The sequence below is a fragment of the Gorilla gorilla genome, chromosome 12, assembly GCF_029281585.2.
Source record: "Gorilla gorilla gorilla isolate KB3781 chromosome 12, NHGRI_mGorGor1-v2.1_pri, whole genome shotgun sequence".
Classification (NCBI taxonomy): Eukaryota; Metazoa; Chordata; class Mammalia; order Primates; family Hominidae; genus Gorilla; species Gorilla gorilla.
Window position 1 is genome coordinate 47,251,570 of NC_073236.2, and position 22,416 is coordinate 47,273,985.

General features: G+C 46.3%; 1 protein-coding gene across 1 annotated transcript in view; it reads left to right on the top strand.

The window, feature by feature from the left end:
• The window catches only part of SH3RF3 (SH3 domain containing ring finger 3), a 372,286-nt gene that overhangs the window by 229,333 nt on the left and 120,537 nt on the right, over positions 1-22,416 (top strand). Inside the window, exon 3 of the mRNA XM_031007935.3 lies at positions 11,081-11,176. Coding sequence (XP_030863795.2) covers positions 11,081-11,176 — 96 coding nt within the window. The remainder of the gene's footprint in view (positions 1-11,080; positions 11,177-22,416) is intronic.

A 22,416-nucleotide genomic window follows, 5' to 3' on the forward strand; every position in this document is an offset into this window, starting at 1 on the left:
TATCTCATTATGTATATGCAAATATTCCAAAATCTGAAAACATCTGAAGTACAAAACACTTTTGGTCTCAAGCATTTCAAATAAAAGATACTCAGCCTGTATATAGGAAAGCATTTGACTTTTGTATATTAGCCTTGTATCCTGCAACCTTGCTATAATCAAGTATTAGTTCTAGAAGTTCTTCAGTTGGTTCTTTCCGATTTTCTAAATAGATGATCATGTCATCTGTAAACAAAGGCAGTTTTATTTGTTCCCTCCCAATCTGTACACTTTTAATTTCCTTTTCTTGTCTTATTGTATTATCAAATATTTTTAGTATGATGTTAAAAAGCAGGGGCAGAGAGTACATTTTGCCTTGTCCTTGATCTTAGTGGGAAAGTTTAAAGTTTCCTACCATTAAGTTTCTCGTAATTAGGTGAACTGTAGGTTATTTGTAGATGTTCTTTATCAAGTTGAAGAAGTTCCCCTCTATTTCTAGTTTACTGAGAGTTTTTATCATGAATGGGTATTGGATTTTGTTAAAAGCTTTTTCTGTATTTACTGATATGAGCATGTGATTTTTCTTCTTTAGCCTGTGGATATGATAGGTTACATTTATTGATTTTTAAATGTTGAGCCAGCCTTGCATACCTGGGATAAATTCCACTTGGCTGTGGTATATAATTCTTTTTATACCTTGTTGGATTAAATTTTCTAATATTTTGTTGAGGATATTTGCTTTTATGTTCATGAGATATATAGGTCTGTAATTTTCTTGCAAGGCTGTGTTTGCTTTGGTATTAGGGTAATGTTAACCTCATAGAAGTTAGGAAATATTCTTTCTGCGAAGTATTGAGATTGTAGAGAATTGGTATAATTTCTTCATTTATATGTTTGGTAGAATTCACTAGTGAACCTATCTGGTCCTGGTGCTTTCTGTTTTGAAAGTTTATTAGTTATTTATTCAGTTTCTTTTTTTAAAATGGAGTCTTGCTCTGTCACCCAGGCTGGAGTGCAGTGGCACCATCTTGGCTCATTGCAACCTCTGCCTCCCTGGTCCAAGCAATTCTCCTGCCTCAGCCTCCCAAGTAGCTGGGACTACAGGCACATGCCACCATGCCCGGCTAATTTTTTTGTATTTTTAGCAGAGATGGGGTTTCACCATGTTGGTCAGGCTGGTCTTGAACTCCTGACTTCAAATAATCTGCCCACCTCAGCCTCCCAAAGTGTTATTCAGTTTCTTTAATAGATAAAGGCCTATTGGATTATATATTTCTTCTTGTATGAGTTTTAGCAGATTGTCTTTTAAGGAATTGTTCCATTTCATCTGGGTTATCAAATTTGTGGACATAGCATTATTCATAATATTCTTTTTTTTTTTAACATCCATGGGACATACAGGGATGCCCCCTCTTTTATTCCTGATATTAGTACTTTGTGTCCTCTGTTTTTCTTAGTTTGCTTGCTAGAAGCATATGATTTTTATTGATCTTTTTAAAGATTAATTGATCTTTTTTGTTTCATTGATTTTTCTCTATTGATTGTTTTCAATTTCATTGATTTCTTCTATTTCTTTTATTTTATTTATTATTTGCATTTAATTTGCTCTTTTTTTCCTAGTGTCCTAAAGTGAAGATTTAGATTATTTATTTTAGATCTTCCTTCTTTTCTAATCGATGCATTCAGTGCTATAAATTTCCCTGTAGGTGCTACTTTTGCGGCATCTCACAAATGTTGGTAAATTACATCTTCATTTTTATTTAGTTCAAAATATTTTTTAAATTTCTCTTGAGAGTTTTTCTAAGACCCAAGTGTTACTTGGAAGTATGTTGTTAAATCTCCAAGTATTTTGGGATTTCCAGCTATCTTTCTATTATGGATGTCTAATTTAATGCTATTGTGGCCTGAGAGTAGACATTGTATGATTTTTATTTGTTTAAATTTGTTAAGGTGTGTTTTGCAGACCAGAATATGGTCTGTCCTGGTGAATGTTCCCTGTGGGCTTGAAAAGAATGTGTAATTTGCTGTTGTTGGTTGAGATATTATGTGGATGTCAATTGTATCCAGTAGATTGATGGTGCCATTAAGTGCTATTAAGTTCAGTTATATCCTTACTGATTTTCTGCTTGCTGTCTCTGTCCATTTCTGATTCAGGGGTGTTAAAGTCTCCAGCTGTAATACTGGATTCATCTACTTCTCCTTCTGTCAGTTTTTGCATCATGTATTTTGACACTGTTGTTAGGTGCGTGTAATGTTAAGGATTATTATGTCTTCTTGGGGAATTGACCCCTTCGTCATTATGTAATGCCCCTATTTATTCTGATAACTATTCTCACTCTGAAGTCTGTTTTGTCTGAAATTAATATGGATATCTTTTGATTAGTATTAGCATGTTATCTCTTTCTTCATTCATTTGCTGTTAATCTGCTTGTGTGTGTATATTTAAAGTAGATTTCTTGTAAACAACATATAGTTGTATCTTGTTTTATTTTATCAACTTAAAACTTTTAATCTGTATATTTACATCATTAATTTTCAAAGTGATGTGTGATAGAGTCAGGTTAAATTCTACCATATTTGCATTATTTTATTATATTTGGTGCCCTTGTTTTTTGTTATTTTTCCTGTCTTTCACTCTTTTTCTGTCTTTTGTGGTTTTTATTGAGGCATTTTTTATTTTCTATTTTCTCTCCTTTATTAGCATATCAGTTGTACCTCTTTTTTTACTTTTTTAATTGGTTGCATTGGAGTCTGCAATATTCATTTACAATGAATTCAAGCCCACTTTCAAATAACTGTGCTGCTTTGCAAGCAGTATGAGTACTTGTAATAACAAAATAATATTTATTTCTCCCTCCTGTTCCTTGTATCATTGCTGTGATTCATTTCTCTTGTACATGAGCATTGTAAGTGTATGTAAACACACACACATAAGCATAAAATGATCAAATACATTGTTTTTATTTTAAACAGTTATTTGTTAAATCAATTAAGAATAGCAAAAATAAAAGTTTTAAGTTTACTGCCATTCCTTCTCTGGTGCGTTGCCTTTCTTTCTGTAGATCTGAATTTCTGACCTATATTATTTTTCTTCTCTCCAAAGAACTCTTTAAAAACAGTTCTTGCAAGGCACATCTACTGGCAGCACATTCACTCAATTCTTGTTTGTTTGAGAAATCTTTATTTATGCTTCACTTTTGAAGGATAATTTCACAGGGTACAGAATTCTAGGTTGGTAGGTTTTTTCTGTCAACACCTTAAATATTTTACTCCACTCTCTTGCTTGCATTTTCTTTTGAAAATTCAAATGTAACTCTTTTTCCTTTGCTCCTTTATAGGTAATGTGTTTTTTCCCCTCTGACTTCTTTCAGGATTTTTTCTTTATCTTTTATTTTATGTAGTTTGAAAGTGCTATACCAAGGTGTCATTTTTCTGGCATCTATCCTGCTTGTTGTTCTCTGAGCTTCCTGGATCTGTGGTTTGGTGTCTGACAATAATTTGGAGAAATTCTCAGTTATTATTGTTTCAAATATTCCTTCTGTTCCTTTCTATCTTTCTTCTCCTTCTAGTATTCCCATTACATATGTATAATTGCCCCACAATTCTTGCTTTGAAGTTGTCCTACAGTTCTTGGATGCTCCATTATGATTTTTTTTTCTAATGTTTTTTTTTTCTGTTTGCTTTTCCCTGGTGGAGGTTTCTTTTGAGATATCCTCAAGCTCAGAGAGTCTTTCCTCAGCTGTGTCCAGTCTCCTAATAAGCACGTCAAAGGCATTCTTCATTTCTGCTACAGGGTTTTTGATTGCTAACATTTCTTTCCTGGCTCTTTATCTTTGCTTACATCACCCATCTGTTCTTACATGCTGTCTAGTTCAAACATTAAAGCCCTTAGTATGTGAATCATAGTTGTTTTGTATCCCTGATCTTATAAGTCTAACATTAGTTGCCACATCTCAATCTGGTTCTGATGCTTGCTCTGTGCTCTGTCTGTCCAAACTGTGGGGTTTTTTGCCTTTCAGTATGTACTGTGATATTTTCTTGATACCAGACATGGTGGACTGGGTAAAAAGAACTGCTGTAAATAGGCCTTTGGTGCTGTGGGGGCCATGCGGCCGCAAATGTTCTATAGTCCTGGGATCAGGTCTCAGTCTTTCAGCAAGCTTGTGCCCCTGGCCTGTGAACTTCCCCAGTGCTTCTCAGTTTCCCCTACTCCTCTGTAGGTGAGACAGGATGGCTACAGTGGGTTGAAGTTTGGTATTTCCCTTGCCCCCAGTAGGTAAGGCTCTCATAAAACCCCAATGGGGGCCAGATGTGGTGGCTCACACCTGTACTCTCAGCACTTTGGGAGGCCAGTGCAGGCAGATTACTTGAGGTCAGGAGTTCGAGACCAGCCTGGCCAACATGGTGAAACCTTGTCTCTACTAAAAATGCAAAAATTAACTTTTATTAAAAGTTAATTAAAATTAACTTTAAATTTTAAAATAAATTAAAATTAATTTTTACAAGCGTGGCACACGCTTGTAATCCCAGCTACTTAGGAGGCTGAGGCAGAAGAATCGTGAGACTCTGTCTCAAAAAGAAACACACACACACACACACACACACATATAAAACAAACAAACAAACAAACAAAACATCCCAATGGGTGAGGCTGTGGTTAACTAGTTTATCCTGTATGTGGATCTTATTAAGCACAGAATGCTCTGGCATGTTTCACAGTGGTTCCTCTTCCCCTCCCCCTGCCAGAAGCACGAGTGGATTTTTCTCTGATATTCACTATGAAGACTTAGTGGAGCTGCTCCTTGAGGCACAATTCACAAAGGTGTGGGGCCCCCAGTGACTGGGCCCCTGCAGTTCTTACCTCTCAGGCTGTCCACACTCAACCTCCAGCACGCATCAGTTACAGTTCAGGCCCTCCTAGCCGAGCACTGCTTCCCACGGAGGCTGCTGCTTGGGGATTTCTGGTATTTCCCTATTGATCTCTTCAATTTGGGGGGTAGCAGTTTGCCCTGTGACCTCAGTTCTCTTACAGATCTAAGAAGAGGAGTTGCTTTTTCAGTTTGTTCAGCTTTTTTACTCATTGTTAAGATGGAGTGGTGACTTTCAGCTTCTTACGTTCTAGACTGGGAGCCGGAGGCACCCCCCTGTTAGCTATTGAATGGTGTGTGTGCTAATACACCTTTAACAACCAACTCCTAATGATAGTTACTGTGGCGGTTGTATTTAACTAAAAGCCCCAGACACTGTTTTATTTCATTGATCTTCTTATCAAGGAACATTTATGTTATTTAGTTTTTTTGCCTAAATGGAGAAATTTACAATTTGCATGTATCCGTGGTCCCGGCTGTCGACTGTACTTGTGAACTATGATCCTGCCATCGCAGGTATCCATCCCTTTCACTGTTACATTGCCTGGAAATCAACTTTCTTTACAAAAGAAAAGTATATTTGTGATATTTGGTTTTTCAACATTTAAAAAAATTTCAGAGTGAAAATATACGTGTCATTTAGAAGCACAAGAACATTACATGCTGCTTGCTTTCTTCCTGAATTTGTTTTCTGGCATATAAGACAATTCTGTTATGAAACTATTAAATACTTGGTGTTCACTGAGATTATTTGAAAAATAGGAAAGAAAAAATAAATATAAAAGTGTTCCACCTCTTCTATCTCCTAGAGTTATCCATTCTTTACATTTTGGCATATATATTTTCAAACTTTTTCTAGGTATATATATATTTAAAATTTTTTAACCAAAAATAGTAAAATTAATGATGACATTCCACTTTATGGGCACCATGCAAATGGGTTTGTATCTTACTTTGCTTTTTTCTTTTAAAAATAACTATCAAGTCCACTAAGTAAATTACAGTATATTCATATAATGGAATGTCTCTGTGTAGTTAGTGAGGAAGATCTATATGTACTGTCACTAAATGATCTTTAGACTAAATTAAGTGGAAAAAAGCAAGATACAGAAAAGTGTGGTGAGTTCACTACCATTTATATCTTTCTAAAAGGCATGTATGTATGTGTGCATATATATGTTTATGCATGTATACATATATACATACTTGAGGAGAATATCTCTGTACTTCTCTAAGGCTATATGAGAAGCTTTATGGCGGGGCATGGTGGTTCATGCCTGTAATCCCAGCACTTTAGGAGGCTGAGGTGGAAGGATCACTTGAGCCCAGGAGTTTGAGACCAGCCTGGGCAGCATAGTGAGACCTTGTCTCTACAAATAATAATCAACAAAATTAGCTGTGTGTGGTGGCACACGCCTGTGGTCCCAGCTACTCAGGAGGCTGAGGAGGGAGGATCACTTGAGCCTGGAAAGTCAAAGCTGCAGTGAGCTGTGATTGTGCCACTGCACTCCAGCCTGGGCAACAGAGCAAGACCTCGTCTCAAAAACAAATAAATAAATAAACAAAAAGAAACTTATTAATGATTGCTTTGTGGGAGGTAAGCTGAAATACCAGCGATCAGCACTGGGATTCGTTTTTTGAATTTATTTTATTTTATTTTTTGGGACAGAGTCTCATTCTCGCCCAGGCTGGAGTGGAGTGGCATGATCTTGGTTCACTGCAACCTTTACCTCCCGGTTCAAGAGATTCTCGTGCCTCACCCTCCAGAGCAGCTGGGATTACAGGCATATGCCACTGTGCCCTGCTAATTTTTTTTTTTTTTTTTTTTTTTTTTTAGTAGAGACAGGGTTTTGCCATGTTGGCCAGACTGGTCTTGAACTTCTGGTCTCAAGTGATCTGCCTACTTCGGCCTACCAAAGAACTGGGATTACAGGTGTGAGCCACTGTGCCCGTCCTGTTTTCTGAAGTTTTTACTTTTTATTTTTGTTTTTAGATGGAGTCTTGCTCTTGCCACCCAGGCTGGAGTGCAGTGGTACAATCTCAGCTTACTGCAACCTCTGCCTCCCGGGTTCAAGCAATTCTCCTGTCTCAGCCTCACAAGTAGCTGGGACTACAGGCACACGGCCTCATGCCTGGCTAATGTTTGTATTTTTAATAGAAACGGGGTTTCACCATGTCGGCCAGGCTGGTCTTGAACTCCTGACCTCAGGTGATCCACCGACCTCGGCCTCCCAAAGTGCTGGGATTATAGGCATAAGCCACTGTGCTGGCGTGTTTTTGGAATTTAATATTAACATTTCTCTTTTAATTTCCATTATTTCTCTCCTGTATCATTTTTAATGACTGAGTGTATTCCATTGAACGCACAATACTGTAATTTATTTAACCAGTCCCCTTTTGCTTTGCATTTGTCTCTAGTTTTTCTCTAGTTTAACAAACACTGTAATGAATGTCTTCAGTAACAAATCTTTCTGCACACTTGATTTTTCTTAGAATAGAGTTCCTAGGAGTGGCTGTTGGTAGCTCAGAGGGTGCACAGGCTTCCAAGGCTTTGATATTTGATAGGAATCACCGAACTGCCTGCCCTACATTTATATCCCCACCAAAAATGGGAAAGTGCCTGTTCCGTGCATACTGGCCACCACTGTGAGTTGGGTTTATGTTTCTCATTGCTAATTTGACAGGCAAAGGAACAAAAGGGGAATCTTCCTGTTTAAAACTGTGTTTCTTTGAATATTAGCCAGGTATGCCATTTTAAAATATGTTTAATGGAAATTTGTTTTTCTTCTTTCATGAGTTCCCTGATTTTTGGCCTTGGCCTATTTTTCTCTTAAGGTATTTGTCTGCCTTTCCACTGTTTTTTAAAGTCTTTATACAGTAAAGACATTAAGCCTTTGTCTCTCATGTATCCTGCAAGTATTTTTCTGTTTATTTGCCTTTTTGTTTTGTTTCTGCTATTTTTAACATTGAGTATTTAGTTTTGCTGTAGCCAAATCTTTGTTATCATACCTTGAAATACATTCCCCAGTTCAAGATTAAACATCTATTCATATTTTCTTCTTGGACACTCAAGTTTAATCCTTATGGAATGAATTTTGGCATATACAGTGGATTAGAGAACTAATTTTATTTTTTTAATTATTAGCCAATTTTAGTAACATTTTCTAACTGATTATTGCTGGTATATGAGAAAGCCAATGATTTTTATGTATTTATCCTGAAATTGGCAGCCTTCCTCAAATTCTTATTCTAATATTCACTTGCTTCTAATTTTTCTAGGTAGAAAATTATATACCTTTCTTTCTAATATTTATACTTCTTGTCTTATTTTTCTATTTATTTGGCTCTAATTTCTAGACCAATGTTAGATACCAGTGTGGATATCATGGTATTTTCTTTAAAAAAAAAAAAAAGAAAAAGAAAGAATGAAAGAAACAAAATTAATCTGGCATTTTCTTCTTTTTGTTTTTAATTTTTATAAAATTAAATTTCTATCTTGTGATATTTTGCTGTTGTGACAGCTCTGATGTGTGGGAAGCCTTTGGTTATCTCTCCCTTTATGTGATCAGCGAAGCCTTAGGCCCTTAGGCTGATCTGAATTGGGCCAATCATGCCTTGGGCCTCTGCTGGTGGTGAGCTTGAGAGGCAGGTCAGGCACAGATTTCCGGAGCATTCTGTGGGCGCCTCCCCCAAGCCAGGGCTCCACTCTAGTGCCCTCCCACACTCAGCCGGGTATGGTGGCTCACGCCTATAATCCCAGCACTTTGGGAGGCCGAGGTGGGCAGATCACGAGGTCAGGGGATCGAGACCATCCTGGCCAACATGGTGAAACCCCGTCTCTTCTTTAAAAAAAAAAAAAATTAGCCGGGCGTGGTGGTGAGCACCTGTAGTCCCAGCTACTCGAGAGGCTGAGGCAGGGGAATCACTTGAACCCAGGAGGTGGAGGTTGCAGTGAGCTGAGATTGGGCCATTGCACTCCAGTCTGGCGACAGCACAAGACTCCGTCTAAAAAAAGAAAAAGAAAAGAAAGAAAAGCCCCGCACACTCACTGCTGAGCGTTGCTGGAGGGACGCTCTGCTAAATGCCCCCAGACCTGAGGCTGACTTTTGGGCTGTGTGAAGTGATATGATGCTCTTAGAATGCTCTTTACGTTTTTCTGGCCTATAATGTCAGTTGGAAAAAGTGGCATTGTAAAGTCATAAATCTTTTTGGTTTGGGTGTTTTTGAAGCTGGGGGTTGGGGGAGAGGATGGGGAAAGTGAGGGGTGTGATTGCTTCTGGTGGCCCCCACACTCTACTTGTTCTCCTGGGAGAGGGCGGTTTGGAAGAGGCATGGGAGGAGCTTCCCAGCACAGAGCCCAGCCTGCCCTCCTTCTGTGTGATCCCAGATGGGCTGTCCAGCTCTGTTAGATCAATGCTGCCTCAACTCGGATGGACACCAAACCCTACGGCCCCCTCCGCTCCCGGTGAAGCAGTTTCTCTGATGATTTCTTGGACCCCACCAGCCTAAAACATCTCTCCCTCTGACCCCAAAAGAGGCCTGTAAGTCCCGAATTGCTGCTTTGTGTTACAGCATCAGAGGCTCCTTGGAAAGGCGGGTGGTGCACTCAGCTCTGAGGGGCTTCTCCATGAGGCCATCTCTTGGCCATCTCCTCCTTAGCCTGTTAAAGTCACACATGGGCCAGCTGGTCTAAGAGAGAACAAATAACGGGAGCAGTTTAGGCTGACAGGCCTTGGGGCGTTCCATGATGCACCTGACTGCTGAAGGAGGGATGGTTCTGGAGAAGGGAACAGAAGTTCGCCAAAGGCCCCTTGGAGTGACACCCGTCTTGCCCAGGCCATTGCTGTGGTGGTCTCTGTCTCTGTCTCTCTCTCTTTTTTTTTTTTTTTTTTTTTTTTTTAAATATGGAGTCTCACTCTGTCACCCTGGCTGGAGTGCAGAGGTACGATCTCGGCTCACTGCAACCTCTGCCTCCCGGGTTCAAGCGATTCTCCTGCCTCAGACTCCCAAGTAGCTGGGACTACAGGTGCCTGCCACCATGCCCGGCTTATTTTTGTCTTTTTAGTAGAGACTGAGTTTCACCATATTGGTCAGGCTGGTCTCAAACTCCTGATCTCAGGTGATCACCCGCCTAGGCCTCCCAAAGTGCTGTGATTACAGGCGTGAGCCACCGCGCCCAGCCGTCTGTCTCTCTTGATACTTGTTACAGCTGTTTTCTCCTTCCCCCAGGGCTCCTCTCTGGTCACGTCCCACTGTGAGTCCCCATCTCTCCTCCGTCCTTTTCCTCTTTCTCACCCGCCCTGCCGTTCGTCTCTGTGTCTCTTGGTACCTGTGACAGTGTCCTGAGTATTTCCTTCCTCGATGACTGCCCATCTCCCAGTCTCAACCCCCCCGAAAGCCCGCCTTTCCTCCTTGCTGCCTGCCTCTTCCTTTCTCCTTCCATCTGTTTCCACTTTGTGCATTTATACTTGGTATTGTTTAATATTCCAAAGAATTTAAGAGGGTTATTGAAAGCTTTATGTGCCCATGACTCTAAATAAATGTAGTTGGACTGAGTTATTTTTTTGTTCTTGGATGAAGCCAGAATCTTAAAGCCTTTTCTACTTAGCTGAATTTATTTTTATTCCAAATATTTTTATTTCATTAAATAAATAATAGGAGTTGCATTTTAAAGCCCTAACTCTGTGGTACCTTGCCAGGCTTTCCCATATGGGGCTCTTTGCAGCTATAATCAATAGTGTCAGAGAGGGTGCTGGCTGGGTTCGGCGACTCACACCTGTAATCCCAGCACTTTGGGAGGCCAAGGCAGGCAGATTGCCTGAGCTCAGGAGTTCAAAACCAGCCTGGGCAACATGGCAAAACACCATCTCTACCAAAAAATACAAAAATTAGCTAGGTGTGGTGGCACACGCCTGTAATCCCAGCTACTTGGAAGGCTGAGGCAGGAGAATCGCTTGAACCCAGGAGGCGGAGGCTGCAGTGAGCGGAGATTGCGCCACTGCACTCCAGCCTGGATGGCAGAGCGAGACTCCGCCCCTCCCTCCAAACAAAAAGAAAGAAAGAGAAGGTGCTCCTGGGTGAAGATGTCAGATACCTGAATGGATAATGCACTCTTCTTGAACTCATTCCTTGGAATCTCTTCCGAGCCTCCACAGTACTAACCAGTGTCTTGTTTCCTTTTTCATTGTGTGTGTGTCCATATGCTTGTGTCCACGGTGGACCCGGAACTGCAGGACGAGATTCTGACGGTGCTCAGGAGAGTGGATGAGAACTGGGCGGAAGGCATGCTGGGAGACAAGATTGGGATCTTCCCGCTCCTGTACGTGGAGGTAAGACCGTGCCGCCCTCCCACACTTGGCTCCTTCTTGCCCACCCTTGTTTCACTACAGTGGGGTCACCTGACCTTGAAGCCCCTTTTCTAAGAGAGAAAGAGGATCCTCCACAATAGCCTCTGGCCAGAGAGCTGCTGTGTGTGGGCTTTGATTCACCTCATGGGGTCAGTGCTGTGAGCACTGCCTTGGCCAGTTTTGAGTGGCTGGTCCCAGGCCTGGCTGCAAATCGTCTCACCACGTGGGCAGTGGCAGCAGGGCCCCCTTGTGCACCTTCCCCGTTTTCTCAAGGGACCCCTGCGCCTGGCACCCATGCTTCTCAAACTCCCCCAAGTGCTGCTGCTCTTTTCTCATGAGCACCAGAGGGGAAGAACCCGTCCCAAGGCAGCATTTTCCCTTCCCACTGCACACGGATTGGAAGGAACCGTTGCTGGCCATCTGCAAAGTCCTCCTTGGGCTCAGGGTTATTGGGCAACTCTTCTGCCTGAGAGGCACCACAGCAAAGGTGTTTTGAGGCTAATTCCAGACCTACTAATTTCCTTTCCCTTTTCTGTAACTAAAGCACCAGGTTTCTAGTGAGTACGTTTAGGGTAGCTGCTGTGCAGAAAGCATCTTAACACGTGTGTCTTTAAAACACCTGCTAGCCTGGGGCCGTGTGTGTATGTAGGAGTATTTGCCTATGGCGTGTGTGTCTGCCATTTGTCAGTGCAAGGCCACATGTGCACATTGGTGAGCTGACCACATGCTTTCATGCTGTAACCACCAGCGTCATCCCATAAGAGTGGCTTCAGTGAATGCTTCCTGAGTGCTTGTTGTGTGCCAGACACGTGGAAGTACCTGCTCATTTAATCTTCTCAGCAACACTGGCATATGAAAACCATGAATGACCCTGCTTTACAGATGAGCAAACAGAGGTGCAGAAAGGTTACGTAGCATTCTCAAGGTCCCACAGCCGAGGAGTGGCAGAACCAAGGTTTGAGCGCGGGCCTCTTGGCCCTAGACTCAGCCAGCCGTTCACTCTCCTGCTCTCACACCATCTCCTGCCTCTCCACTGTCTCTGGCTAATGAACTGCAGTTTACTCAGCTCAGTGCTGGGCTCCATGTGTCCCCCCTGCCTGACACACTTAAGGGCTTCAGAGTTGGCACCGAAAGCCCACGGGTGACACGGCCAGCTTTGCCACATCTACCACACAGTGTGCAGATACTTAAAGATGTTTGTTTAAAACATCTTCAATTCCCCGTTGCCTACAGGATAAAGTCCAAATGCTTTAGCTTAGCATTCAAAGCCCTTTGCAGTTAGGCCATAGTCTATTTTGCAGCCTCGTCTCTCGTTTCCTCCCCTCTTCCTCAAATATTCGGGACCAGTGGTTCTCGCACATTTAGTTTGAATGTGCTGCCCAGGCCATCTGAGGCCTTCCCACAGCAATGGCAGATAATTCACACACACACACTCTCCTGTAAGATTCACATCTGCCCTCAACACTTTGCAAGTTTCCATGTATTTGCACATTTGCTTTAGCTTTTCTGTCCTGGTTATTAAGACCAAAGAACTTAATGCACGAATACCACTTACAATGTCATCCAGAAGTCAGAAATCTGAGCTCTCGGATATTTTTAGCTGGCCAAACTTTTTTCTCCAGGCAGAATCTTACTGGGATACCCAACATATACATGAATGTTCATGGAAAGTTCATTACGACGGCCCTAAACAGCATACCACTCAAGTGTCCATCAACAGTGGGATGGCTGAGGAAAATGCAGTATATCCATACAATGGAACGCTCTCCCACCATGCATGTGAACAAAAGAGTAATGGCTTTAAGGGCATAGGCAAATCTCCAAGTCAAATTTTTGAAAGAAGCCAGACATAAAAGTAAATGCCGTATAGGTTTTTTTAGGAGGTTCAAAAGCAGACAGAACTCCTCTGTTGTGACAGAAGTCAGAGCAATAGTGACCTTGGGGATTCTGACTGGAAGAGGTAAGGAGGTTCTGGGCTGCAGAAAGGTTTCGTGTCCTGATCTTGGGAGAGCTGCACAGATTATGCTGCTATAAAATGGTATCCAGTTAAGCTTTACACACTTCTAACTGCAATTTCAAAAGCTAAGAGCAAATCTTAAAGGACAGGTAAGATCTTACCAAGGCAGCTGACAGTAGCGGAGGTGGCTGAAGGCTGTGTTGGGCCCCTCAGCCCCTCCTCTGGAAGAAGCTGTCAGGCACCATTGGGAGTCCGCAAGCGGGTGTAGGCCCGAGACCCAGTCCAGCAGGCTCTCTGTCATCTCTTCCTGGTTCCACAGGCACACTCAGAGACAAACTGGGGAGTCAGCCACATCTGTGCCTTCCTGCAGCATGACTGCCTGTGGGTCTGAAAAGCCACCTTAAAGCCCTCCTCCCTCAGGGCCATGAGGAGGGCTCCATAGCCCCACCTGCCCCCACACCCACTCACAGGTTCTGCCTCCACTCTTGGGCACAGCCCCTTCCACCCACCTGGATAGGAAGCCCTGGACTGTCTCCTTCAGGCTCAGAGACACAGACCTCCTCCCAAGCATCCTTGGGCAGGGGGCCCCACTGCCCCTCTTGCCCCTTTCTGAGATGGCTGCCCATGCAGTACTGGGCTCCACACCACACACCCATAGCCTGGCAGCCTCAGCTCTGATACAGGCTCCCGGACTCTCAGCAGCCACTGAAGACCAGCCTGAACAGGTGTTTCCTGGGACTTTTCATTCTTTATGTACTGACTGCTTGCACGCCACACACCACATGGATCCTGGTGGATTGGAAAGTCCTGGTTTGGCCCAAACTGCTTCCCTCTGGGAGGCCGCACAGGCATTTGAGGTGGGAACTTGGGTGTTTGCAGGGCTCCTGAGAGAGTCAGACCCAACTGCCAGGAGGGAGCCTGGAGCTTCCATCTTGGGCTACTGCACAGGCAGCCGGCACAGTCCCAGTGATGCTTGTCCCCTGGTGCATGAAGGAATGTAGCAGACCCGTCACCTCACACTAAGAGGATATCTTCTTTCATGCTCACGTAAGCTTGGATTGCATGAAGGTCTCCTCCACAGCCGCTCCAGCCGGGATCTGCAGGCACCTGGCAGGGTTCTACCCAGCGCACAGCTGCCCTATGGGGTTCACTGAGGGACTCTCACCTCGCCTGGCCTCACCTGGCCTCAGCTTCCCATCAGCGCAGCTCAGGCCATGATGCTAAGCCCACGGTGGACCTCACAAAGTAAACGAGAGTGTGCCCTGCACAGTGCTCTCCCTCCGTGGTTGTGTCTCCACCAGGGCCTGCCAGTGGCACAGTGAGCTGAAGGGCACACACCTGGCCTGGAGCCAGCCTGGCCTTGCACTGCTTCAGCTGCTTTCAGAGGAGGTGGACCCCGCCCTGGACATATGTACATTTCCCTCTGCTGTTCTATATAAATAATCCTCTCTCCACAGCCCCTGGCACCCACCTGCCACAGGCATTCACCCATGAGCTGGGCTTGCTGTCCCTGGGCACTGACCCCATCTGTGCTGTGCTCACCAGAGATACCTCACTTCCTGCCCAGCTCCTCTTCCCATGGCTCCAGCCACCGTCCCATGCCCTGGAACCTGCCTCCTTGTCCTTTTTGCCCATTGTTTTGCAAAAGGATGTGAGAAACTCTCCTGCGGCCGTCCCCATGCCAGGACCCAGGGCACGTCTCCCTGACACCTGTTCATCAGATGCCAGCTGGACAGCGCCCCTTGCCAGGAGCCTAGGCTGACCCTGCCCCAGTGTCCACTCAGGGGCACAGAGAGGAGTGGGCCTGGCCTCTCGCCCTCTGGAACTCTAGTCTAGCGGATGGGACAAGAACTAAATCCAAACACTCCACCGGGCCTTCCTTCTGGGTCTTTAGCCCTTGAGGTTTTTCAGAATTTCAGAAGGCGCTTGTTCTAAGGGGAGTGAGGATGAACCAGTCTGAGGAATTCCTCCTCCCCAGTGGGCCAGGGCAGAGTGAACTCACAGGAGGATGGCAGGCGAGGGACTCCATCATCCAGAGTTCTGCCCTCTCTGTGGCATGAGTGCCGGGGCTGAGCACCCCTGCAGCCCCCCTCTTTTTGCACAGGGTCCAAGTTGACCTGCTGGGGGTCAGGCCTCGGCCCAGCCCTCAGCTGTTGAGAACAGGGCCCATTCCTCATAGGCCCTGATGGCAGGACCATGAGCAGCCCGTGGGCAGTTCAGGGCGATGCGGGCTTCAGAGCAGACCTGGCTGGGCCCAGCTTGTCCCACATCACCTGCACATTGGGGGCATGGCCTGTGGTCACCCCCTTTACCTTCCTGAGCCTCAGTTTCCCCCTTCAAACAAGGGCAGTGGCAGACGTCATGGGCTAGCCATGAGGCATAGAGAAGATAAGAACACACAGGCTGGGCTGGCTGGGGTAGGCAGAGAGCACTGTCCTGTGCTGGTGGTGGTGGTGTAAATGTTTGTGGAGTGAAAGCTGCTCCTCGGTCTATTCCTGTGTTGATTGAAGATCACTGTGTCATTCCTGAGCACTGAACACATTTGGCCTGGTTAGCTGAATGGGTTTGAAGGCAGGGCAGTTTCCTGCCTGGGTGAGGTTTGCAGTTGGATGATGTCAACAATACCAGGACACAGGTCCAGGGTGTGGATGCTTAGGAGAGGCAGCCCTCTTGGAAGCTGTCTTTAAGGAGCATTGTCAGGAAAGGAATCAGCTCGGGTTGGAGAGACTTGGGGGCGGGACACAGGCTGCCTCTGGCTGCTCACACAGAGCCTGGGTGGGTGGCTTGCATGGAGACTTAGAAGGCATGTTAGCAAATACGCCAGTGATTCTTGTCTGCGAGGAAAACCTCTCCATGGGGCCAGGATCCTGATCCAAAAATAGTTCAAAAAAAGATGAAAGACAGTAGACACAAGTGTCAAGCTCTCCTCCACGTTGACAACATCAGTTGTCCAGGTAGAGTAATGGGGAGACCCAGATCTCAAGGAACCAACTGAAAAAGACCCCCCAGAGATAGTGCTTTACTTATCCTCAATAGGATATTCAGAAATTGGCTGCTCCCTGTGTTGCTGGTGTGTGCGTGAGTGGTCACCTAGGTAGACCCTCATGCCCTCACCCCACACGTGCATGTGGTGGCATCCGAAGGATCCTTAGAGACAGCCAGCATCTCAGCATCTCTGACAGTAAAGGGCGGGGAGGAGGAACCCCTTCCTTTGTTCCCCCAAGTTTCCGTGGTGAACAGTGACCATCCTGTGCCTAGATAGACCCTAGTCTGCAATGTGAGGACAGACAGAGATGGGGTGCGGAGCACCTGTCCCGGCAGCCAGCACATACCCCAGACAGGTCTGCTTAGGAAGGAACAGAGAGCCGCTCAGAGTCCGGGCTATTTTGCTGCCTTTGGATTTGGCTTGGGCTGAAAAAGTAGGTGCCTTTCCCTGGGGGAAGGTCTAGAATTCAATTAGAGCTGTAACTGTTTATTCTTGGCGTTTTCCATTGATTGTCTGTTTCTAATTGAGCAGCTTTTCAGGGGCATGTGATGGGTGCACACTCCTCTCCACTTGGCTAATAAGAAGTGTGAAGCCTGAGGGTGCTGGACCTCCGTGGGCCAGCAGGGCGTTGGTCTGTGTGGGGAGATGCTGGAGCACGTGGTGAGCAATGGGTCACAGATGAGAGGTGGAGGTGGGGCCCAGCTGCTGCTGATGAGCCTCCTAGTCATCCCAGTATCTGCTAACCCAGAAAAAGGCCATAGCATCAGTGGCTGTGGTAGGATAACCCCAGGATCCGGGGAAGAAGCAGAGCTGGAGGGGGCAGAAGATTCAGACTCTGTGACACCAGACCCAAACCTCTGTCTGATGTCAGGATGCTTGTGCCTTAGTTGGTTGTTGAATTAATATGGTGTGGTGTTCGGGAAAATTGTGGATGGAATGCTGTTTATAGATCCTGGAAAAAATAATGGCAGCCAAAATGAAAATCTTTATTTAGCGAAATAATATAATACCCAGAAAAATAGCAGGAGTTCCTGCTGATGGCCATTTCCCGTTTGAGAGTGCTTATCTTCAGCACAATGATGATAGCACGCATCCTCAGACCACTGGGTTCTAAGCCTCGGTCGATGCAGCAACATCAAGCTCAGTTCCTCCTGCTCCTGTAGCACCGGTGCCTCCTTGTCACTTTATCTTTTACAAAGAGAGGCTATTATTTTGAACCTCTGTCTCTTGAGTATGCTGTTGAGACGTTTGGTGATGACTTAAAGGCACAACGACAGCTCTCATTGGGAGCAGATAGCTTGGGCATTGTTGTTAGTTGTGCACACTCCCTGTTCTGCACTACCTCAAAGTAGTGAGCAGCTCCGCCGTGGTTGGATTTGCCATTTTACCTTGGTCTTGTGGGTTTTCAGCCCTTGCCTGGGCCAGGCGGGATGTGTTCAGGGAGGAAGAGAGGAAGGGTGTGGCTTCTAATGAGAGCCACAAGGGAAGTATCCCAGGTGCTGAACTGAGGCTCCTCTCTCCTCCTCAGCACCTCCAGACCTGTCTGATCCTGTGGTCCGGGTGGGTTCACCCACCGGCTTGCACTCTGGGTCAGGGAGCTGGCTCATATTCACAGTCCTGGTCTCTGCCTTCCCTCCTCCTTCCAAAGACCCCCTCAGCTTCTCTAAGAGAAACCCAGCATGTCAAGAACCACATAGCCAGTGGGAGAGGGATAGAAGGATGGGGGCTGTAGTTCTCAATTCCCAGTTGACTTTATGCACCCCCACCTGAGACGGGGTTGGAACACCTCTGACTCTTAATCTTGCCTATGAACTAGAGGCTGCATGGGCTTATGGAGCTGTGTGATACTTCTGAGGCACCCTCCTTTTTCTTTGCATGCCTGGTAATTTTCAGCTGGTTACTGACTTTGTGAATTTTACTGTTTGGGGTATTGGACATCTTGGCATTCCTACAGATGTTCTTGAGCTTTGATTTTTGTTAAGTTGCTTAGACTCAGTTTGGTGTTTTTGAGGCTCGCTTTGAGGCTTTGTTAGGCAGGGACAGGGAAGCCTTTCATGTGGGGCTAATTTCTCTACTGCTGAGGCTATAACCTTCTCTACTCCATGCCCCATGACTTATGAGGCTTCCACTCTGGAAGTTGGAAATGAAAACTATTCCTGGCTGTATGTGAGCTCAGAGATTGCTCTGCCTTCTCCTTGTGGGCAGTTCTTCCCCCAGTGCTGGATAGTTCCCTCATATGAATGCCCTGATCAGCTCTCAGCTGAAGACTCCAGGGGACTTTCTGCAGATCTCCAGGACTGTCTCTCTCTGCAGCTCCCTCCTCTCCAGAACTCTGGCCTGCATCCTGTAGCCACTGTGGCTCCCCAGACCCAGAACTCTGTCATCTCAATGCAGGGAGAGGCTAGAGAACCCAGAGACAGTAACAGAGCCCATGTTATGGGCTCTGCCGCTCTTGGTGATTGCTGTCCTGTGCGTTCTGCTGTCCCATGTCTGCAAATCTTGTTTCATAGATTTGTTTTCAGTGTCTGGAGCAGGAGGGTAAAAATGATACCCATCATTTCACCTTGGCTAAGCAGATGTTAGCCAGTGATGCTTTAGGAATTTTGAAATAAGCGTCAGAGGTTCCCCAGGGCTCAATCTCTCCAGCTTCAGTGCCAAAGTAATAATCCAGGACTTTTCCTTAGATGAGGAACTGGAAAACGCCTTTAAAGTCATTGTTTACCATGGAGATGGGTTACAACCAAACGCCAAAGCCCGTCCCATGGTCCCACTCTCCACGTGAGCCCCTCGCATGTTTGTTTCACTGCTGGTGTTCCCTACACTTCTGCTGACAGATGTGGCCGCTGCTTCTAAGAGTCAGGACACCCTGATGATGCCACATCAGAAGGGATGTGAAAGTATGAAGGAAAAATACTCAGGGATGTCTGCCAGGGAACGTTGGGGAAGATGCAGTTTTGTTTGAAGTTTCATTTTATTTTTCTTGCTTTTCGTCATCCTCTGTTTTTACAAGCTCCTGCTGCAGCGACAGCCTGTGGAAGGGATCCCCCAGCCTTAGTGTGGATGCCAATCCTGCTTGCATTTCTGTGTCAATGTGGACTGTGCCTCCAGGAACACTTTGTAAAGCCCTCCTGCAGGTGAAGCCCGGTCACTGCCAAGAACACTGGGCAGGAAAGCCAGAGGCGGGGACCAGAAGGGAGGAACCAGGCAAGCACCCAGTGGGGTGTCTCCTGGAGTGTGATGTTGTGTCTGTGTCTGAACAGAGTGGTCCAGGAGGCAAATTCTTAGACCTATCAGGGAGAATAAGCAGTGGTCTTGCCTTCACCAACAACCCACTGTTTCCCTTACCTTTCAACTGGATTAATGGTATAAAGAAATAAATGAGTGTAAAGAAATGAGACAAGACTACATAAGAGGGAGACTCCAGTCGCATTCATGGTTGGGGTCTGTACATTTTCTTGCCAGGATCTGACCGCCAAGGCGTGATCCACGCATACATGGGTGTTCATTGTAGTTTGGGTTTGTTTATCTCCAGCAAAAATAGGTAGGTGCCTAGGTACCGGCTCGCCCTGATTTCTCTCTTCTTAAGTATTTTTGAGGTCTTCATGAAATTAACATCTTATAATAGAATATCTTACATTCCATTGCTGCTGGGAGTCTTGTTGCTATGATTGTTTTGTCTCCCTAAGCCCATTTGAGGTCAGCCCTGTAACTCACAATTCCTTCCCTTCTGGGTCCTGGCACAGGGTGGGGCCCAGGTGCTAGCTACCCTGTGCACCTGTGCAGTGTTATTGGGTTGTGGTTCAGTGTTTTACAGAGCTCATCAAGCATGGGGAATGCCCCACTGACCATCTCTAAATGGGTCTAAGCTGGGAAGCTTGCAGCAGTTCTTGTATATCTGTGGCAAGACAGCTTAGTAAGTTTTTGTGAAGCCCCTTGTCCTCACTGCCAGCCTCCCTGGGAGCTTCTGTGGGGACAGTGAGTAGCCCTGACCGCAGCCTGAGTGGCTCAGTCATCACTGGGGCCACAGCCCACCTTAAATGTTGTCAGGGCCTGGCGAAGGGGCACATGGAGCCTTGTGCCATAGTTCCTGAGGTTTGATCGCACCCTGCCCACCTTAGCCAGGCAATCCCTGCCCACCAGGTGCCCCCCACCACCTGCATAGGCAGACATCAAACTTTTTAGGTTCCTCCCAAGACCTCGATGCTGGAGAGCTAGACACTAATTCAGGGCCTTTGGAGGCCCCAGCAGGGCACGCACTGGTCCTCAGCACCAGTGCACTCAGCCTTGCCAGAAAGAAGCTGCATGCATGTAGACCAGCAGGAGTCGTTGCTGATTGCCGACTGTTTTGGTAACTAAAGTGGACTACCTGTGTTGGCTTTAGGCAGTAGTTGTGAAATTGTGTGTCAGGAAGAGGGCTTCCTCCACGGGTCTACCAAGTGGTCTACCACTTGCTGAATGCAGAGCCTTGTCCTGGTCTGGATGCGACGATGGAAGGCTTAAGTGAGTCATCTCCTGAAGAGACTACTCAGGACTGGAAGTGTGTCAGCCTAGGGGCAGCTGAACACCCAGGCGGCCCTGGGGCAGGCTGCTGGAGCGTCTGGCCTGCAGCCGGTGGAAGTAACTGAGCTCCAACCTTGTGTCCACACTGCTTCTCCCCCAGGCTCCAGCTGTTTTTCTGCTTCTCCTGTCACTCATGTGGACAGTGCACTTCCCACTGAGCAGGTCAATGGCAGGGTTACTTTTACACCTAACTTTAGCTCCTCGCTGGGCCCTGCTGGTCTCAGCACGCACACCCACCCAATCCTACGGAGACAGAGTTCTCACACCTACCCTCCGCAGGGCATCTTGGGCCATCCACGTCCACCTGCCCTCCCTTCAGCGTGGCCATCACGGTACCCTGACTCAGCTTCCAGTCCCCTGGGCTTCCATGTTCTTGTCTTCCCTTTCACTTCTACCTTTCCTGCCTGAGTAAGTTAGGCTGTGGCTCGCAAACTTCAGTGAGCATTTGAGTGTTGTCAGAAAGGCCCCCAGGGTGGCTCAATAGTAGAAAGGACAGCTTTACTGGTGACATCAGTTTGCAAACCAGGAATAGATAGTCTCTGACATGGAACGAAGGTGCTCTCGCTTCGCAGAAGGGAAGGGCAGTTGGATTTTATGGCTCGCAGGGTCTGTGTTACATAGTAGAATCAGACATATTTAGCAGGTTTGGGGGAAAGCTGTGCATGTTTATAAGGGGAGCTGAGTGCATGTGCAATGGGCAAACATGTACGTAACACACATCTCATGTCACTTTAGGGTGGGGTTTCAGCATTAAAATGAGATGGAATTTGGCTCTTTCCATCAACAGGTGAACTACAGGACACAAAGACAGCCTGTGCACAGCCTCCATAAGCTGCTGAAACTGGCTTGAGGTCTGCAGTTGCTTATGAGAAAGGGGTGTTTGTAAGGGCTGTCCTCTGTCCCATCAGAGTTGCAGTGGTCTGGGTTATAAATCAGAGGGGTCTGATAGCGCCTATTGTTAGGGAGTTTAGCAAGAGTGTGGCTTTCCTGGTAGCCCAGGAATTTAGGAAGTTACCATGCCAGCACATAGGTAACTTTGTTTCCTTAACCATAGGGTCTATCTTAGTTGCTGAAGGGACATCTGTTTTGGTCTCAGATCACACAAGTCATTGGGAAAGCTGCAGGCCCAGCCCAGGGGAGAGTCTGCTGCAGTGGGGCTGACTTAGCCTGGGGCTGAGGCTGCCTGCACCAGGCCCACCTGCGCCCGGCCCACTGGCCACCCCACCTCCCTCAGCAGCCCACCTCCCTCAGCAGCCCACCTCCTGACCCCCGACGTGGTTGGCCTTTCCTCAGTCCTCATCTGCATGAACTCTCCACACTTAGCACATGCCCTTCCGTCTTGCAGCTGTGTCCCCAGGCCTCAGCAATCTTAAAACAGCCCCTCTGTCACCCCACACAGAGCACCCCAGTCGTCTCCAGGACCTTCCTTTGGAACACTGAGCCCTGTCACATCTTCAAATCCTTCTGGTGCATTCTAACATCCGTCTGCCACTGAATCTTCAGAACAGCCTTAGGGGAAGAGGAAGGCTCCATTCTCCTGGCGAGAGATGCAGCCAAGCCCCATCCAGGGCCCGCAGCTGATGAGCAGTTCCATGCCAGAATTTGAAGTTAGCACCTGCAACGTTCTCTGCTCTCAGGATTCCTAGTGCAGAGACATTTGGCTGTTGGATTATGAGCCCTGCCCCAATCTGACCTACAGCTTCTCCTCCCACCATCTCA